The 17,073-nt window shown below is 41.3% G+C and overlaps 1 protein-coding gene across 1 annotated transcript; it reads left to right on the top strand.

Annotated features, from left to right (window-relative positions):
• The first annotated feature begins 12,922 nt into the window (after positions 1 to 12,922).
• Positions 12,923 to 15,046, top strand: LOC146577769 (protein NLRC3-like). Its single transcript, XM_085268324.1, has 2 exons — positions 12,923 to 13,130; positions 13,272 to 15,046. Exons 1-2 carry the CDS (start codon positions 12,923 to 12,925, stop codon positions 15,044 to 15,046), a joined length of 1,983 nt encoding a protein of 660 aa, XP_085124450.1.
• Positions 15,047 to 17,073: the final 2,027 nt, after the last annotated feature.

Here is a 17,073-nt window from a genome sequence, read left to right as displayed (position 1 = left end):
CAGATATTCTTATTTTCTGTTGATGTCTTATCCTTGCAAATTACAATGCCCAGATACTTCACCTCTTTTTTGATCTGCATATTATTTATTGCTTGCAGGGGACACTCATGCAGAGCTAGAATTTTGCATTTATTAATATTCAGCTGTAGGCCAGAAGCTTTGGAGAAATGGTTGATCGCCTGCAAGGCTAAAGGAATCTGGTCCTCATTTTTTAGAAACAGGGTGGTATCATCTGCCAGCTGACTGATTATTATCTGTTCACCCATCACAGTTAACCCCTTAATGTGACTGTTTTTAATCAAAATAATTCCTCTGACACAGAAGACCTACATTCCTGGTTTAATTCTTGCTGTCAAAAAATCATGGACTCTGTGGCTCCTTTAAAAACCAGGCAGCTTAAGGCTAAACCTGAGCCTTGGTTTAATGAGAGCAGTCGTGCTGTTAAGAGGGAATGTCGTCGAGCAGAACGGAGGTGGAAAAAGGATAAACTGCATGTATCATTTCAAATTCTCAAAGACTGCTGGCATCGCTACCAGAACACTGTTAAAGAGGCAAAAAGGGAATATTTTGCAAATATTATTTCTTCCAACTGTCATAACCCACGTGTGTTATTTAGGACCATTGACACTGTTCTTAATACTCCTTTGAATGTCTGTTTGGAAGTTTCTCCTGAGATTTGCAATGATTTTCTGAACTTTTTTATTGAAAAGGTTGTCACCATCAGGGCTCTTATCACAGCTCCTGACTCTGACCCCTCTGTCTCTGTCCCTTGCGCTGCTGTTTTCACTCAGTTTGAGCTTGTGACGCTCTCCTCTTTAGAGGATGTGGTTCGCCATATTAAGCCCACAGGTTCCCCACGGGATCCTGTCCCTCCACAATTCTTTAAAGAAATTTTTCCTAGTATACAACAGTATGTCCTTGACATTATTAACAGCAGTCTGTCTTCTGGTGTGGTTCCTGCAAATTTCAAACATGCAGTAGTACAGCCACTGCTTAAGAAACCTGGCCTTGATCACACAGTTTTAGCGAACTATAGGCCTATTTCCAAGCTGCCTTTAGTCTCTCAGGTTTTAGAGAAAATTGTTTTTAGTCAACTGAAAGATTTTCTAGATTAAATTGGAATCTTTGAGGTTTTTCAGTCAGGTTTTAAAACCCTTCACAGCACAGAATCTGCATTACTAAGGGTTTTTAATGACATCCTTCTGGCATGTGATTCTGGTAACCATGTTGTTCTTGTCTTGCTTGACCTAACTGCTGCCTTTGACACAGTAGACCACAATATTTTAATTTCTCGATTACATGATGTAGTGGGTATTGGTGGCACTGCACTCAATTGGTTTAGGTCTTATTTGTCAGATAGAACTTTCTCTGTCAGCCTTCTCGGTTACGAATCGTCTTCTGCTCCTCTGTCATGTGGTGTCCCACAGGGCTCAATTTTAGGGCCACTGCTCTTTTCTCTGTATCTACTGCCTCTGGGTTCTATCCTTAGAAGGCATGGGATCTCATTTCACTGTTATGCCGATGACTGCCAAATTTATTTGACACTAAAACGCAAGGATGCCATCTCCATAAAACCTCTCTTGACATGTCTAGATGACATTAAAGCTTGGTTGGCTCGAAACTTTTTAAATTTTAATAAAAAGAAAACAGAAGTGTTGGTGTTTGGACCCAGTGGTCCCTGTGAGTCCTCCTCTGTTGTTTTAGGATCCCTGGAAGTCTATTTTAAATCTGTTGTTACTGACCTTGGTTTTAAGTTGGACAGTGATTTTAAATTGGACAACCAAATCAGAGCAGTGGTGAAGTCCAGTTTTTATCATTTAAGGCGACTGGCAAGACTAAAATCTTTTCTTTCGAGGCAGCACCTTGAAACAGTGATCCATGCTTTTATTTCTTCCCGCCTGGACTACTGTAACTCACTTTATGTGGGGGTCAGTCAGTCATTGCTCTCACGTCTGCAGCTGATTCAAAATGCGGCTGCACGACTCCTAACAGGAACTCGAAAAAGAGAGCATATAACCCCCGTGCTGGCCTCTCTGCACTGGCTGCCTGTGTCTTTTAAAGTTAATTTTAAAATTCTTATGTTTGTTTTTAAATGTCTACACAGTCTTGCCCCGCCTTACCTCCCTGAGCTTCTTCATCCCCACATACCCTGTCGGTCTCTCAGGTCAGCTGACCAGCTGCTCCTGGAGGTACCGAGATCCAGGAGGAAGCTCAGAGGGGACAGGGCCTTCTCTATTGTGGCTCCAAAATTATGGAATAATTTGCCCATGCATGTTAGAGAGGCCCCTTCACTGTCCACTTTTAAATCACGTCTTAAAACCCACTTTTATTCCTTGGCTTTTAACCTCAGTGAGACTTAGTTTCTTTTTTAATGCAGTAGTTATTTAATTAATGATTTCACTCTTCTTTTATTTGTTTTTTATTTATATCTCATGTAATTTTATTTTACAGTTCCAATGTACAGCACTTTGTGTCAGCTGTGGTTGTTTTAAAGTGCTTTATAAATAAAGTTGATGATGATGATGATGAAAATAGACAACAGCTCAGCAACCATGATGAACAGAAGTGGTGAGCTGCTACATCCCTGCCTTATCCCTCTATTAACCTCAAACCTTGAACATGTACCATGTTCTAGCAAAACAGAGCTGTTAATGTCATTATATAGCATCTCTATAACATTGATAAATTCCTCTCCAAAACCAAAAGACTGCAGAGTTTTTAATATGAACGTATGTTCAACTGAGTCAAATGCTTTGTAAAAATCCAAGAACAGGATGTACCCTCTCTCTTGGATTAATTCACTGTATTCAAGGAGATCCAAAACCAGCCTAATATTGTTATGAATTAGTCTTCCTTTCAAAAAACCTGATTGTGTTTCACTGATAATGTTTGAGATGCCTTTCTTTAGCCTCTCAGCTACAGCTCCAGACAGGATCTTATAGTCAGTGTTTAGTAAGGTGATGGGTCTTAAATTGTCTAAAATTCTTTTATCCTTACCCGATTTAGGGATCAGGGTTATCAGCCCTTGTTTCATGCTCGGCATCACTTCTTTTTTCTCTATCGATTCCTTTAATGCATCAAACAATAAAGTTCTTAGGTCCTTCCAGAAGAATTGATAAAAATTAGTAGTGAGTCCATCTGTCCCTGGGGACTTGTTTAATGCCATTTTCATGACCACCAAATCCAGTTCCTCAATTTTAAGCTCTGAATCACACAGATCTTTGAACGGCTTGTCAATACATGGGATGAGATTATGAATCTTATCAAAGAAACTATCAGAATCAGCTGCTGAATATTCTGAGGAGTACAATTTGGAATAAAAAGTGAAGACTTCTTTTCCAATCTTTCTGAAATCTTTACATTCAGTCCCATTTATCAACAAGCTTGAGATTAGATTTCTCTGCTGTCTGCACTTTTCCAGCTTACTAAAATATGATGAGTTCTTTTCACCTGCCTCAATCCACTTGGCTCTCGATCTTATAAAGGCACCCTGGGCTTTCTCTAGGTAAAGATCGTCTAATTTAGTTTGTAACTCCATCAATTTATTCTTTTCTTGCACGTTTAGTTTTTCTTTACTACAGCACTGAGTTATTTCACGAAGTAAATTACTTTCATATTCCCGTTTTTCCCTGTTCAGTTCTTTGCAGAATTTTATAGTGAATTCTCTGATTTTGAATTTAATAAGTTCCCATTTCTGTATATTACCCACTACTGAGTCATCATTTTTTATATCTGTAATTTTATGTCTAATTTTATCACAATACTTGTCCTTATTTAAAAGGCTGGCATTAAATTTCCAATATCCCCTGCTACTACGTTTCATCCTTGTTGGTTCTAAGACAAGATCAATGAAACAGTGATCAGATAGGGGTGATTTGGAGATTTTAGATGGTGAAGTACACCTCAAAATGTCATCGCTCACTAACCAATAATCAATTCTTGACCTGCTTTCTCCATTAGGTTTAAACCATGAATAATTCTTAACTCCAGGATTCAAACTTCTCCAAATGTCTGTAAAATTATTATCACTAGAAAAGTTCTCAATAATGTTATTCTGTTGCCTCCTTCCTAAGCGAGGAGGCCATCTGTCCATCCATTCATCTGAGGTCATGTTCCAGTCTCCTCCTATTAGGATGTAATCTGTGGGGTACATAACTTTAAACTCTGAAATAACATTTGTTAGATTTTCCAATAGACGTTTATTTTGACCTTCGTTATTATGTCCATAAAGATTTGTAACAATTAGAAATATACCTTCGCTCTTCAAGCTGCAGTTGACCAATGACCCTCACTATCAGCTTTATATGTTATAATCTCCCCTGGGAACTTATTAAAACAAATCGCCACACCTCCAGATCTGTTAGATCCACGACTGAAAAGAATCTTGTCTCCCCACTGATTAGCCCAAAAGGTAACATCGGCATCCACAGAGTGAGTTTCTTGTAAAAACAGACAGTGACATTTTTGCCCCTTGCAAAATAAAAAAAGTTCCTTTCTCTTAACAATTTCCTTCAAACCCCGAACGTTTAATGAACCAAAAGAAATTTTTGAGTGAACCATAATAAGAGTATGCTAAGAAAATAACTTTTTTTTAAAAAAAGAAAAGAAAAATATATAAACATGAGTTTAAATTGTAACACTTGTCACCAACTCAGTGACTAATAACCTTTAACTTTAAGTAGAACTCTTTTGTCCCATTAATAATATTCCACTGTATACAGTCTTACATCAAGTCTTTCATTCAACGTCGATGATCCTCCGTCCTTCGATGTATCCATGAGGACCCCGGAAAAAGGCCCGTTTCCCAGCCCGTCTGGCTTGTTCAATTTGCGGCCACAGCCGCCTCCTCTCTTCCCAGTCCTCCCGCGGCAGTACCTCAGCGAAGTGGAAACCGCCGTTCTTACAGACAGCCGAATCTTTGGTGCGACGCCAAATCTCCTCTTTCACGTGTCTCAGAGCAAACAGAATGATGATATGTCGGACCTTGTTCTCAATCTTCTTCCCAACTCTATGCACCACATCCACAGATTCTTCAAGCTTTGATATCATATCAGGTGCGATCTTGCCAAGAATTCCAATAACCAGCGATCTGACACCTTCATCTCTTTTCTCTTCTAATCCTTTAATCCGGAGGCACCACCTCATTTTGTACCTTTCTTGCTCTCACACTCTCTCCTTGAGATCGTAGTTATCTTTGGTCAACTGCTCGTTTCGTCTCTCCAACTCTTTAACCTTTTGTTTACATTCTTTCACCTCCTCCGAGTTGAACTGAACCGCTTTGGCTAGGCTGGCTAGCATCGTACTAGCTTGCTTGCATTGCACACTCAGGTCAGCTAGCTGCTCGTCCACTCTTTTTTCAAGGTTTTTTCTACGTAGTCATGATCCGTTCCTTCTCTGCTGTCTTCCTTTCCATCACATGGCGATGTTGTTTCTTGTTTTTTGAGGTCGAGTTTGAATTTAGCAGGTTTAACTATACTTGGGGCAGTCATTTTACTACTTTCGAGTGGAAACAATAACGAACACAAAGTAAATTCTGGGACAAGTTCAACGAGCTCCTAATTCGTGCGACTGCTCAACTCGCCATCTTGCGCCACCGTCTCACTACTAGATGAACTTGTGACACACATCTGCAGCAGAGGCTGAGTGGCTGCTCTCACACCTGGAGCATCCAAATCGACCCACAAACACGTTGAAAGATGCAATGCCATCAATGTGGATTGTCAAGACTGAGAGACCTCTTCCCTCTGACCCCTCCCCAAACCCTCAAACCCTCCTACCCACCTCGACATACAAACTCTGTGTGGCTTCACGTGTTCTGTTGATGTTTACATGATCGAAATAACTTGAACACAAACACAAACAAACAAAGAGGAAGACCGCACTGGAAGGAAACAATTACAAGTCCCAGCATCCTCTGTGTTTAGGGAGCAGCAGTGAAAGTGAAAGCAGGAGGAGGAAGGTGGAGCTGAGGCAGGTGAGTGTTAACATGAATATGTTTCTTCTTATGACATAAAATAATTCCACGCTGTTCGTGTCTGTGGGTGAAATGTGAGGCCGGTCGGCTCCTCTGAGCGCTGGTTTCCTGTAAGTAGAGAGGAAGTGAGTTTAGCTGAGCCTCCGTTTAGTGTGAGAGAGCAGGAGGAGAGTGAGAGCTGTGCTGAGGCAGGGTGAGTGTTAACACCGCTCTGACATTACTGTGTCTCTGTGGCGGGAACAACAGGCTCCGTCAGTGGAGGCAAAAATAATCAGACTTTGGTTTTTCAAAGGAAACAACTTTATGTCGGAAGTTCCCGCACGCTCATTGGATAACGATGTGTCAATCTCGAGCTATTAGCCAATGAGCGTGCGGATTCACAGAAAGACCCGCCTTTATCACGGGACTTTAAAAACTACAATGGCGACAGAAACTCCGTGAGTGGAGTTCAGGGTGACGTTATGAAACTGTGACGTTTGAGCCACTTCCCGTTGATCGTGAAACTGATGGTTTCTGGTGTTTGGGTCTGTTTTTCTGTATTTATGCAGATAAAGTGTAAACTCAGATGAATTATACCATCAAATGTTAAAGGAAAATATCAGGATGAGTGTCTGTGAGCTGAGAAGGACGTGAAGCGAGCAGTTTATCCCAGAGCTGAAGCTGCTCTGTGTGCAGAGATGAGCTCAGATTCCTGCTGTGATTGATCAACAGTCACAGAAATGTAGACTTGTAGTTATTACTGCAGTATGGTCACAGCAGATACTGATAAACATGTATTATGAGGATGGATGATCAAGTTTCTCACTCTCTCCTTTAAATCTCAGTTTTTTCTTCTTCACAGTTTATCTGTTAATTTATTAATGAATAACACTGAAAGAGTTTCTGTTATATTTCCCCTTGAACATCAGCTTATTAGGGCGGCATTAGGAAATAGCCCCCCTCCAAAGAATGAATAAATGAATGATGATAATAATGAAATTATTAAAAAGCAGAGCTCAGAGTGGTAGAATGGTCAAACATGGATCCACGGGTGGTTCAACTGCATTTGGTGACGTGACTAAAGCAAATCTTTCAAATAATCCCACCATCAACGGGATGTTGTCTCCTTTACTACGGTTACTTTACTTGGTCACCGTGTGAATTTCTTTGAAATGAACCAAATTCTTTTATTTGTTGGTTGTTGCATATTTAACCTCTACAGTCAGGAAAGGAGGAGATGAGGCCTCAACAATGTTGGGTTGTAGCTGTGCTTCAGGTTAGAGTGAGTGTCCATGGAATAAATGTAAGTCAGTGAACTGGAAACATGACTGTGTTCAAACTTTGTTTTCCTTTTTATAATGAGTCTAATCAAAGGTGGACAGAAGTATCTCCACTGTGACTTTTCTGTGTCACCATCAGAGCTTCTGCACAGTGTTTCTGGGGCAGATAACATTGCAGCATTATGGAGACATTATGGAGACAAAAAGAAAAGCGTCTGGACTTCTTTAAGTTAAACTTAAAGAAGTCCAGACGCTTTTCTTGGACTGTTGGTTTCAGTGTTTAGTCTCATTCACACACTCCCTCAGACTCTTCACACACTGATTTGCTGACATAAACACACTCCTGTGTGCTTCACCACACACTGAGGACCATCTACAGACTGTGAGCTCCGTCTTCTTTGTCTTTGGAGCCGAACTCTGACAAAGTTAGGAACAAAACTTTCTCCAGCGTGTGAACTTTCCTCCTAGACTCAGTCTGAGCAGTCAGACCACATATTTCTAAAGCAGCACATGAAAGTGTGGCTCACACACACACAGGTGAAGGAAACAGCTGCAGTATTAAAAACTGCTTCACTGTCTACAAATATATGAACTGAATGTTTCTTTCAGGCTGTAAAAACCTTATTTATCCTCCATTACAGTCCTGCATTCAGAGCATTACTTCTGTTATATTAGTACATGTATTTTATTCTGATGAACACATGAAACTCTGAGCTGGATTGAATCCATTGAATCAGAGTCCAGGACTCAGACTAAACACACTGAATGTGTCCTGAGCTCGGCCGCTGTTCCACAGTAACTGCTGTCAGAGTCACTGTTACTGAGTTAGCTTAGCTAGCAGAGCAGCTAGCAGTTAGAGTATGAACTCTGTAAGCAGTCAGCTCGGTCCTGGACATGGTTACTGACATAAAGCTGCTCTCTGCAGCCATGTTTGACCTGCTACTGTAGGACTACAGTAATGGAGGATTTGGAGGCTGAACTGGGCTCTGTGACACTTTTTGTAGTGAACTGATGAAAGCTGCGTCTCAGATGGATGTTAGTCCAACACATCAGACACGACCTCTGCAGCTCTCAGTTGATGTGCACATGAATGATTTGTGTTTCCTCTGCAGGTGAAGGTAGAAAGTGTGTGTGAGCTGATGTGAACTGAGCAGCATGGATCAGTGTGAGGACAGAGAGGAGGGAGTCCCTCCCTCTAAAAGCACTCTGTGTGGGGAACATGAGAGCCAGACCAAAGCTCAGAGGTGAGATGACCATCTCTAACTGTCCATGACTCTTCTCCATGTCACAGCTCAGCACTCACATCACTGCTCCATCATTATTCACACTCATACCTCTGTGTGTGTTGTTTTAAAGCCCAGAGCTGTGGGGCGTACCAGGCTCAGCTGGACATAACCCTGAAACTAATCTAGAGCCTGGACCTGAACCCAGCTGTGTTTCCTTAAAGAGCAACATGTCGAAGGGTGTTATTGTAAACTTTAACAAAAGACTGTTATGTGACAAAGAGTAAGTACATTATTTTTATGAGATTGTGCATCATGTCTTTAATTTAATATTTCCAGTTTTTCCTTCCTGTCTCATGAAGCTGTGACATTTATTCTTTTTCTTTTAGGATCAATAAGAGGCCAGAATCTCCTGGACCTGAACCCAGCTGTGTTTCCTTAAAGAGCAACGTGTCGAAGGGTGCTTTTATAGACTTTAAAGGCTGTTCTTCTGCTGCTGAGAGGTAATGTGTGTCTAGATGTTGTTCCTGACTCTGTATTTCTGAATAAATCCTCATGTTTAATATCAGCTCAGCTCTTTTTCACACACATTTCTATGTTGGTATGTGAAGCGGTGTGTGTTGGAGTGTTTCCACAAACACAGCAGTCAGAGTGGAAAGAGTGGATGTTGTAGGAGGTGTTTGTGTAGTGAAGAGGCTGAGTGTCTGTAGGACTCCAGCTGCTCCAGCAGGTGTCTCCTTTGTGCTTTGCTTCAAACACAGTGTAGGGAGGAGCTTCCACTCAGGTGTTTCAGGTGTTGCTGGATGGAGGAGGACAAATAGTTTTTCCCTTCAGTGACACTTCAGCAGCTCAATGTTCTGGGAGATGTTTGTCTTTATGAAGGTTTATGGATTCTTGTTCTTACTTTGGTTAAACTGAGCAACACATTTTCCATCTAACATTTAAAGTAAATTTCCAGGTGAATAAAAGATCTGCAGCTGCAGCCTCTGTGATGTTTCACAGTCTGAAAGTAACAAATTCAACCAGAGTTCAAACAAAGGCTTAATATACGTGTGTGTTTGATATAATGCCAACAAGTACAAACAGGTGTTCTTACAGGTCTTAATCACAGAGGTCTGATAAGTCTGGTGACTTTCACACTCAGCAGTTTTGCTGCCTTTTATTTTATATTGGCCTTTTTAAAGCCCTTCAAAGTCTCCCACATTCATACAGAGCTTTTAACACCAAACTCCTTTACAGTCCTTCTCCTCTCACACACGATCACACGACTGATTTGTCTGCAGCAGCTGTGTTACTGCTAGTATTTTATTATGTGTGTAATCTCCTCATATTGTTCCTGTGGTTTAGTTTGACTTCCTTCTGCAAACTCAGCTGCTCTGTTGCTGATACACGGCTCCATGAATATGATTGATCAGATGCTGCCATGTTTCATGTGAGCGCTCAGCTGAAACCCTGGGTTGACTTATCGAGTTAATAACAAGCTTCACGTGACTGTGAATGCTAAAGTGAATCAGATAAAGGAAAGAGACCCTGCTAATGTTGGACTCACTTCTTAGTGTAGATCCCAGGAGGAAGTTCAACATAGCCATTCTTTGTGCTAGCTCGACCAAACCTGAGACCACAGTGCAGGATAATGATCATCATCTGTCTCTGTCAAGGACATTTAAAATCCACAAATAACAAACATAATTATATTTGATCATTAAAAATGATGATTAAACAAAGTGTCAAACATACTTAAGTAGAAGGACTGATGTTTGTGTTAAAATACCCTCTTAAAGCTGAAATAATGATTCAACTTCTTTACTCAAGTAAAGGTAAAAGAGTCCAGGCTCTGAAATGTACTCACAGTATTAAAGTAAAAACTGCATCTTTGAAGGAAATTTCTGCCAGTTTTTGTGCAAAGTTCCCTGAATTTCTACCTCCAACATTAATATGAGAAAATTATCTGAACTTTTATTCTAATGAATTTAATCAGCTTGAACATTTTGTAGCACAAAAGTAGAAAAAACCCAAAGGGAATCAAAAATAGCTCCGTTTGCTGTTGCCTGCATTGTAGATGGACGGCTTTGCCTCAACACCTAAACAGGAAAATGAGTTTAGTCAAGTATTAAAGTGGGATTGAAGAGGTGAGGAAACCAGAGATCAGGTGTTGTGGTGCAGCATTAAGATAAGATGGGGCCTGATTATTTAAGACCTTGTATGTGAGGAGCAGCCAATGAAGGGAAGCCAAAACAGGAGAAATCTGCTCTCTTTCTAGTCCCTGTCAGGACTCTTGCTGCAGCATTTTGGATCAGCTGAAGGCTTTTCAGGGAGTTTTTAGGACATCCTGATAATAATGAATTACAGTCGTCCAGTCTGGAAGTAATAAATGCATGAACTAGTTTTTCAGCGTCACTCTTTTTAGCATTTTTTAACAACAAGCTTCTGTCTATTAGGGCTCTTGTCTCGCCGACTGCTGCCTCAGATCCGAGTCTTTCTCCTGTGTGCTCAGCTGTCTTAGAGCAGTTTGATCCCGTCTCCCTTAATGACTTGACTGCGGTAGTTCATAACCTAAGATCATCACACTGCCCCTCTGATTGTCGCCCCCCAACTACTCTTTCAAGGATTGTCAGGTTGGAGATTGGCCTATAATTAGCTAAGACAGCTGGGTCTGGGGATGCTTTTTAAGTAAAGGTTTAACTACAGCCAGCTAGGGATGGGTACCGTTTACATTTGAAAACCTGCTAAATCAGAATCAGTTGCTGATGACGGCTTTTTTCTTTTCCATCAATCACGTATAATCTTAACTCAAAGTGAACATAGACTTGATTGCTCAGATCAGCCAATTCAAAATGCTAATTCAATCAACTCTGAGTTCATGGCTAGACTCAGTTTGTTGGCCCTGCACCTTAAAACTATTCCCTGTTTGTCCCTCATGTTTTTTGGATATTGTTTTCACATCTTATGTCACGGCTAGCGGGGCGAGCCATGTTGAATTTAATAAAGGACCCAAGATGCAGACACTGCTGTGAAGTGAGTGAGCTTTATTGAAACGGTGAAGTGCAGTGGAGATGGCCTGTGCAGAAGCTAAGATAACCTCTACTGAAAAAACTACAAAACTAACCTGAAACCTTAAACGGAGACAAGGGGAGACAACACAGACGAACCAGCAACAAGCAGGAGAAAACAAAGGGCTCATATACACAAAAGAGCCATCAGGGAATGAGAAAAGGGAGACACAGCAGGATTCATTGGACATAACCAGACAAGGGGAAGCAAAAGTAGACACACTAACGTAGGACATGGCACTGTCAAAATAAAACAGGAAGTGAACACAGAGACACAATACTAACACAGTACAGAGGGAACACAGAAACCAAAACCTCAGAACTAGAAAATCTTAATCAGAATGAAATTGTAACAAAAGACAATAACAATCAAAACAAAACCACTGAGTCCACAGACTCGGGACATACATCGGCTCAAACTGTGGTCATAAATATTTTGTACTTGTAAATCAGACTGTGTAGTTGTGAACTGAGATTTGTAACATTGTAAAACAAAATATCTGGAAAGTTTATGTTTTTGCGTTCATTGATTTGTGTGTGTAAAAATGTAAAAATGTAAAAATGTAAGAAACATTAGAACTACTTTTGCTGACACAAAGTTTGGCGAGCACTGCAAGTTGTCCCTTTAAACCAGTCACTGATATAAAGAGAGCACCTTGTTCCAGGGCATCTGAGCATGGAGGGAAAGCTTTATGCAGGAGATGGTAAGAGCTGTTGGGACTAAAGAAACTGAGCAGAAAACTACAGACATCTGGAAACTGAGTTGTTAATTCTCAGTGGGATCAGCAGGACTAGCAAAGCTCCACCATGACAGTCATCTGATTGACTGAACCCATCTAAACATCACTTCATGGACCTTTAGCTTGTGTCTGTGTGTGGACAGACATAACATGAGCTAATTATACATTACTCCTCCACAGAGTGGACCAGCAGAGAGCAGAGGTTTCCACTGGTCAGTCTGCACAGCAACATCAAACACACCTGGACTCTGTGGTTATGGTTTGTAGTACTACGTTTACATTTGTTCTTTTCAGTCACCTCTATGCTGCACTTTGTGGACCAGAGGATTGTCAGTGTGTCCAACATAAGTCAGAGTTTGGGCTCCATGATTTCAGTCAGATTGGGGTGACTGTAGCTCAGGAGGGGAGCAGGTCAGCTACTAGTTAGGTTTGTGAATCAAACCCTGGCTGGCAAATGTACTGGGTAACGTACTAAACCCAAGCTGCCCTCTGATACATCCATCAGAGTGTGAAAGAAAGTATTTAAGCATAGAACAATGTGCTTGGTTGAATGAGGCATGTTGTATAAATGCTTTGTGTGCACAGAGTATCAAAGAGAGCTATATAAGAACCAGTCCATTTACCACTGGGTAATTCATATAGTCTTCTTTTCCAGCGGCTGGAGGACAACATCACCATGTTTGTGAAGAACGAGCTGAAGAAGATCCAGAAACTTCTGAGTCCAGATCACCCAGAAACTTTAAAGAGCCAGATGGAGGATGAGGAGATGTTTGAAGGTGAGGATGAAGATGAAAGAAAGAGCTGCAGAGAAGCATTTCTGAAGATCACACTCCACTTCTTGAGGAGACTTAAGCAGCATGAGATGGCTGACCATCTGCAGAGCAGTAAGAGAATTTCTCTAAAGACTGAATATTGATCTTTCCTAATAGCTCAAGAAATGGACCAAGAGACATTCATCCTTTCAGGGTACTGAAAGGCTATGATATTTATTATATAATATTTGTTTCTGAATTTCTTACCTTCAGAAATATTTGCTCCACTCTGTAAACGAGAACTTAAAGCCCAACTGAAGAAGAAGTTCCAGTGTGTGTTTGAGGGCATCGCTAAAGCAGGAAGCCCAACCCTCCTGAATCAGATCTACACAGAGCTCTACATCACAGAGGGAGGGACTGCAGAGGTCAATGAGGAACATGAGGTCAGACAGATTGAAACAGCATCCAGGAAACCAGACAGACCAGAAACAACAATCAGACAAGAAGACATCTTTAAAGCCTCACCTGGAAGAGACGAACCAATCAGAACAGTGCTGACAAAGGGAGTGGCTGGCATTGGGAAAACAGTCTTAACACAGAAATACAGCCTGGACTGGGCTGAAGACAAAGCCAACCAGGACATCCAGTTCATATTTCCATTCACTTTCAGAGAGCTGAATGTGCTGAAAGAGGAAAAGTTCAGCTTGGTGGAACTTGTTCATCACTTCTTTAATCAAACTAACGAATCAGGAATCTGCAGGCTTGAAGACTTCCAGGTTGTGTTCATACTTGATGGTCTGGATGAGTGTCGACTTAATTTGGACTTCAACAAAACTAAAATCCTGACAGAAACAAGAAAGTCCACCTCATTGGATGAGCTGCTGACAAACCTCATCAGAGGGAACCTGCTCCCTTCTGCTCGCCTTTGGATAACAACAAGACCTGCAGCAGCCAATCAGATCCCTCCTTGGTGTGTCGACATGGTGACAGAGGTCAGAGGGTTCACTGACCCACAGAAGGAGGAGTACTTCAGGAAGAGATTCAGAGATGAGGAGCAGGCCAGCAGGATCATCTCCCACATCAAGAAAGCTCGAAGCCTCCACATCATGTGTCACATCCCAGTCTTCTGCTGGATCACTGCTACAGTTCTGGAGGATGTGCTGGAAACCAGAGAGGGAGCAGAGCTGCCCAACACCCTGACTGAGATGTACATCCACTTCCTGGTGGTTCAGGCCAAAGTCAAGAGGATCAAATATGATGGAGGAGCTGAGACAGATCCACACTGGAGTCCAGAGAGCAGGAAGATGATTGAGTCTCTGGGAAAACTGGCTTTTGATCAGCTGCAGAAAGGAAACCTGATCTTCTATGAACCAGACCTGACAGAGTGTGGCATCGATATCAGAGCAGCCTCAGTGTACTCAGGAGTGTTCACACAGATCTTTAAAGAGGAGAAACAACTGTACCAGAACAAGGTGTTCTGCTTTGTTCATCTCAGTGTTCAGGAGTTTCTGGCTGCTCTTCATGTCCACCTGACCTTCATCAACTCTGGACTCAATCTGCTGGAAAAACAACAAACAAGCTCTCAGACAGAGAAATACTTCTACCAGTGTGCTGTGGACAAGGCCTTACAGAGCCCCAATGGACACCTGGACTTGTTCCTTCGTTTTCTCTTGGGTCTGAAGACTAATCAAACTCGTTTGCAAGGCCTCATGACACAAACAGGAAGTAGCTCAAAGACCAATCAAGAAGCAGTTCAGTACATCAAGGAGAAGCTCAGTGAGAATCTGTCTGCAGAGAAAAGCATCAATCTGTTTCACTGTCTGAATGAACTGAATGATCGTTCTCTACTGGAGGAGATCCAACAGTCCCTGAGATCAGGAAGTCTCTCCACAGATAAACTGTCTCCTGCTCAGTGGTCAGCTCTGGTCTTCATCTTACTGTCATCAGAAAAAGATCTGGATGTGTTTGACCTGCAGAAATACTTTGCTTCAGAGGAGGCTCTTCTGAGGCTGCTGCCAGTGGTCAAAGCCTCTAAAAAAGCTCTGTAAGTTATAAAGTTTTTATTATTTAATTTGGTTGGTATGTTATGAAAAACACACTGCATCAACTTCTGTTTTGTTTTTGTCAAAATCACTGTAATATAATCACTGTACTTTTATATACACGTGACTTGTATTAATGCTGCTGCCCTCTTGTGGCTAAAGTGTAATTATGTTCTTGTTATTAGGGAGGATTTGAGAGTAACATGCCAAGTGAGTCAGCACCTTTGCTTTAGCTTAAAAAATCCAAATTCTTATGTCATCAGTTATAGTTGCATGTATTCATTATCATAACTTAACCTTTAATATTGATGTCTTAAATTTATTTTGAGTAAACTAATGTTAAGGTTCAAATATTGGGGAAGGAGAGTACAAACAACCATGGTCCAGAACTTGGTCAAACGATTTTAATGAAATACACGCGTGGGAAGACCAGCTCCGTTCGCAGACCGGGCTGATCTCCGACTTAATCAAAGCATAAACAGATATTTTATACCATCAGGGCTTGAATTTAATGACGCCCTCTCATACGTCGCAAACAGAATATATGCATACGTCAAATCAAAACCACAATGACTTTTAACACAGTTTAAAAGAACATTATCTCCTATCTTCATGGCAGGTACTTCCTGTCACTGCCGGATGCTCGCTTATCATCTTGACACATCAGCAGCAGTTCTGCGACAAACTGCTCTTTTGCAACCCCGAGCAAAACATGATTAAACTTCCACCTATAAATGATTCTCTTTAACTAAGTGTGTGTCTCGTCCTTAAAGGCTCCTCAAAATAACCTGCACTTAGACTCTGCTTTCGGTTTCAGTTCTGCAAAAGGCACACTCTTCAAACCTGCAACTTCCTGTCAGCCTGCAACTTAGTCTTTCTGAAAGACACACACTGTTTAAACATCTGAATGCAATATCAATTCTGTAGATTATATTATTAATGCAATGGTAATGATGATGATTATTAACAATAGCAGCAAAATATCTCTCCAATCTCAATACTCCCTCTCTCGACCTCTGGAACACCAGAGGTCACAATACATTGTGTTGGGTCACTCCTCGGCCCACTCAGCTGCTTCCATGTCCATCCATGGCATCATGGACATCGGGGTCACCACTCCCGCTCTGACCCTCTCTAGCCGTCCTCTGGCTCAGCAAATCAGACAACCTCATGTCATCTAAGTGGTCCAGTAATAAACACCAGCTCCCCCTCGAGAACACTCCATGCGTAAGATTAGGTTTTTTCTGCGTCCCTCTCTTGTGGTCCATCATGCCTCGGGCCTCCAGGATCCTCACCCCCCTGTGGTCGCCGAGATCTTCTGTAAAGCAAACCAAACACCTTTTCCTGCACCTCCCTAACTTATCATCTTTGGGACTCTTTAATCAAAAGCCTGATCCTAATTATCTTCTTGACTTATTGACTTGTATTTATATATATTCTTCAACGTTACTCATCATTTTAAAACTCTTAAAACGCTGCTTTCACGTCCCTGCATGCGTTTCCTGTCGCTTGCCTTATCTAATCATCAACATCCTGTACACAGAAGTCTCGCTGCTGCAAGGCCTCCACTCTGACCTAGAATCTCCTTTCACAAGAAAATCATTATAAGCGCCTATTCTACTAAAAGATCCAAAAAAAAACAACCACTTTAATCAATTAAGTTTAAACATATAAGCAATTACTCCTGCATACATTTTATCACAGCTAAACGCTGCCTTGAAACAACTCCTGTGTGTTAACACTAACTTCATTTTAAAACTCACATTTCCTATGTTATAACCTGTTTTTGGTACAGCCTTTTTATTTCATCTTGCTCCTTTGATGTAACAATACCTTCTCATTCTAGTTTATCAGACTTAACCAAAATATATGCTTTCCTTCCTTTGGTCCTTCTCTAAAGCAAGAAACTCCTATTCAGTTCCTCTTTTCTGTCACTTGTTACAGGGCCAGCTCAAGTTCAGTTAAACGCTAAATTAATTTGAGGCCTTTTGCCTGGAATCAATACTGTCATGTGTGTTTATGGACTCTATATG

The sequence above is a fragment of the Mchenga conophoros genome, linkage group LG3 (assembly GCF_057382185.1).
Source record: "Mchenga conophoros isolate Kocher_MC1m ecotype Shallow Benthic linkage group LG3, M_conophoros_male_GT1.1, whole genome shotgun sequence".
Taxonomy (NCBI): Eukaryota; Metazoa; Chordata; class Actinopteri; order Cichliformes; family Cichlidae; genus Mchenga; species Mchenga conophoros.
Note: the sequence above shows the minus strand (reverse complement) of the source record. Positions and strands in the feature narration are given on the sequence as shown.

What these genes read in the sequence shown, in the direction of transcription:
- LOC146577769 (XM_085268324.1), top strand. Translation starts at nt 12,923, where the DNA reads ATGTTTGTGAAGAACGAGCTGAAGAAGATCCAGAAACTTCTGAGTCCA. An exon ending in GGCTGACCATCTGCAGAGCA is followed by an intron (nt 13,131 to 13,271) that starts GTAAGAGAATTT and finishes TCTTACCTTCAG; the next exon opens with AAATATTTGCTCCACTCTGT.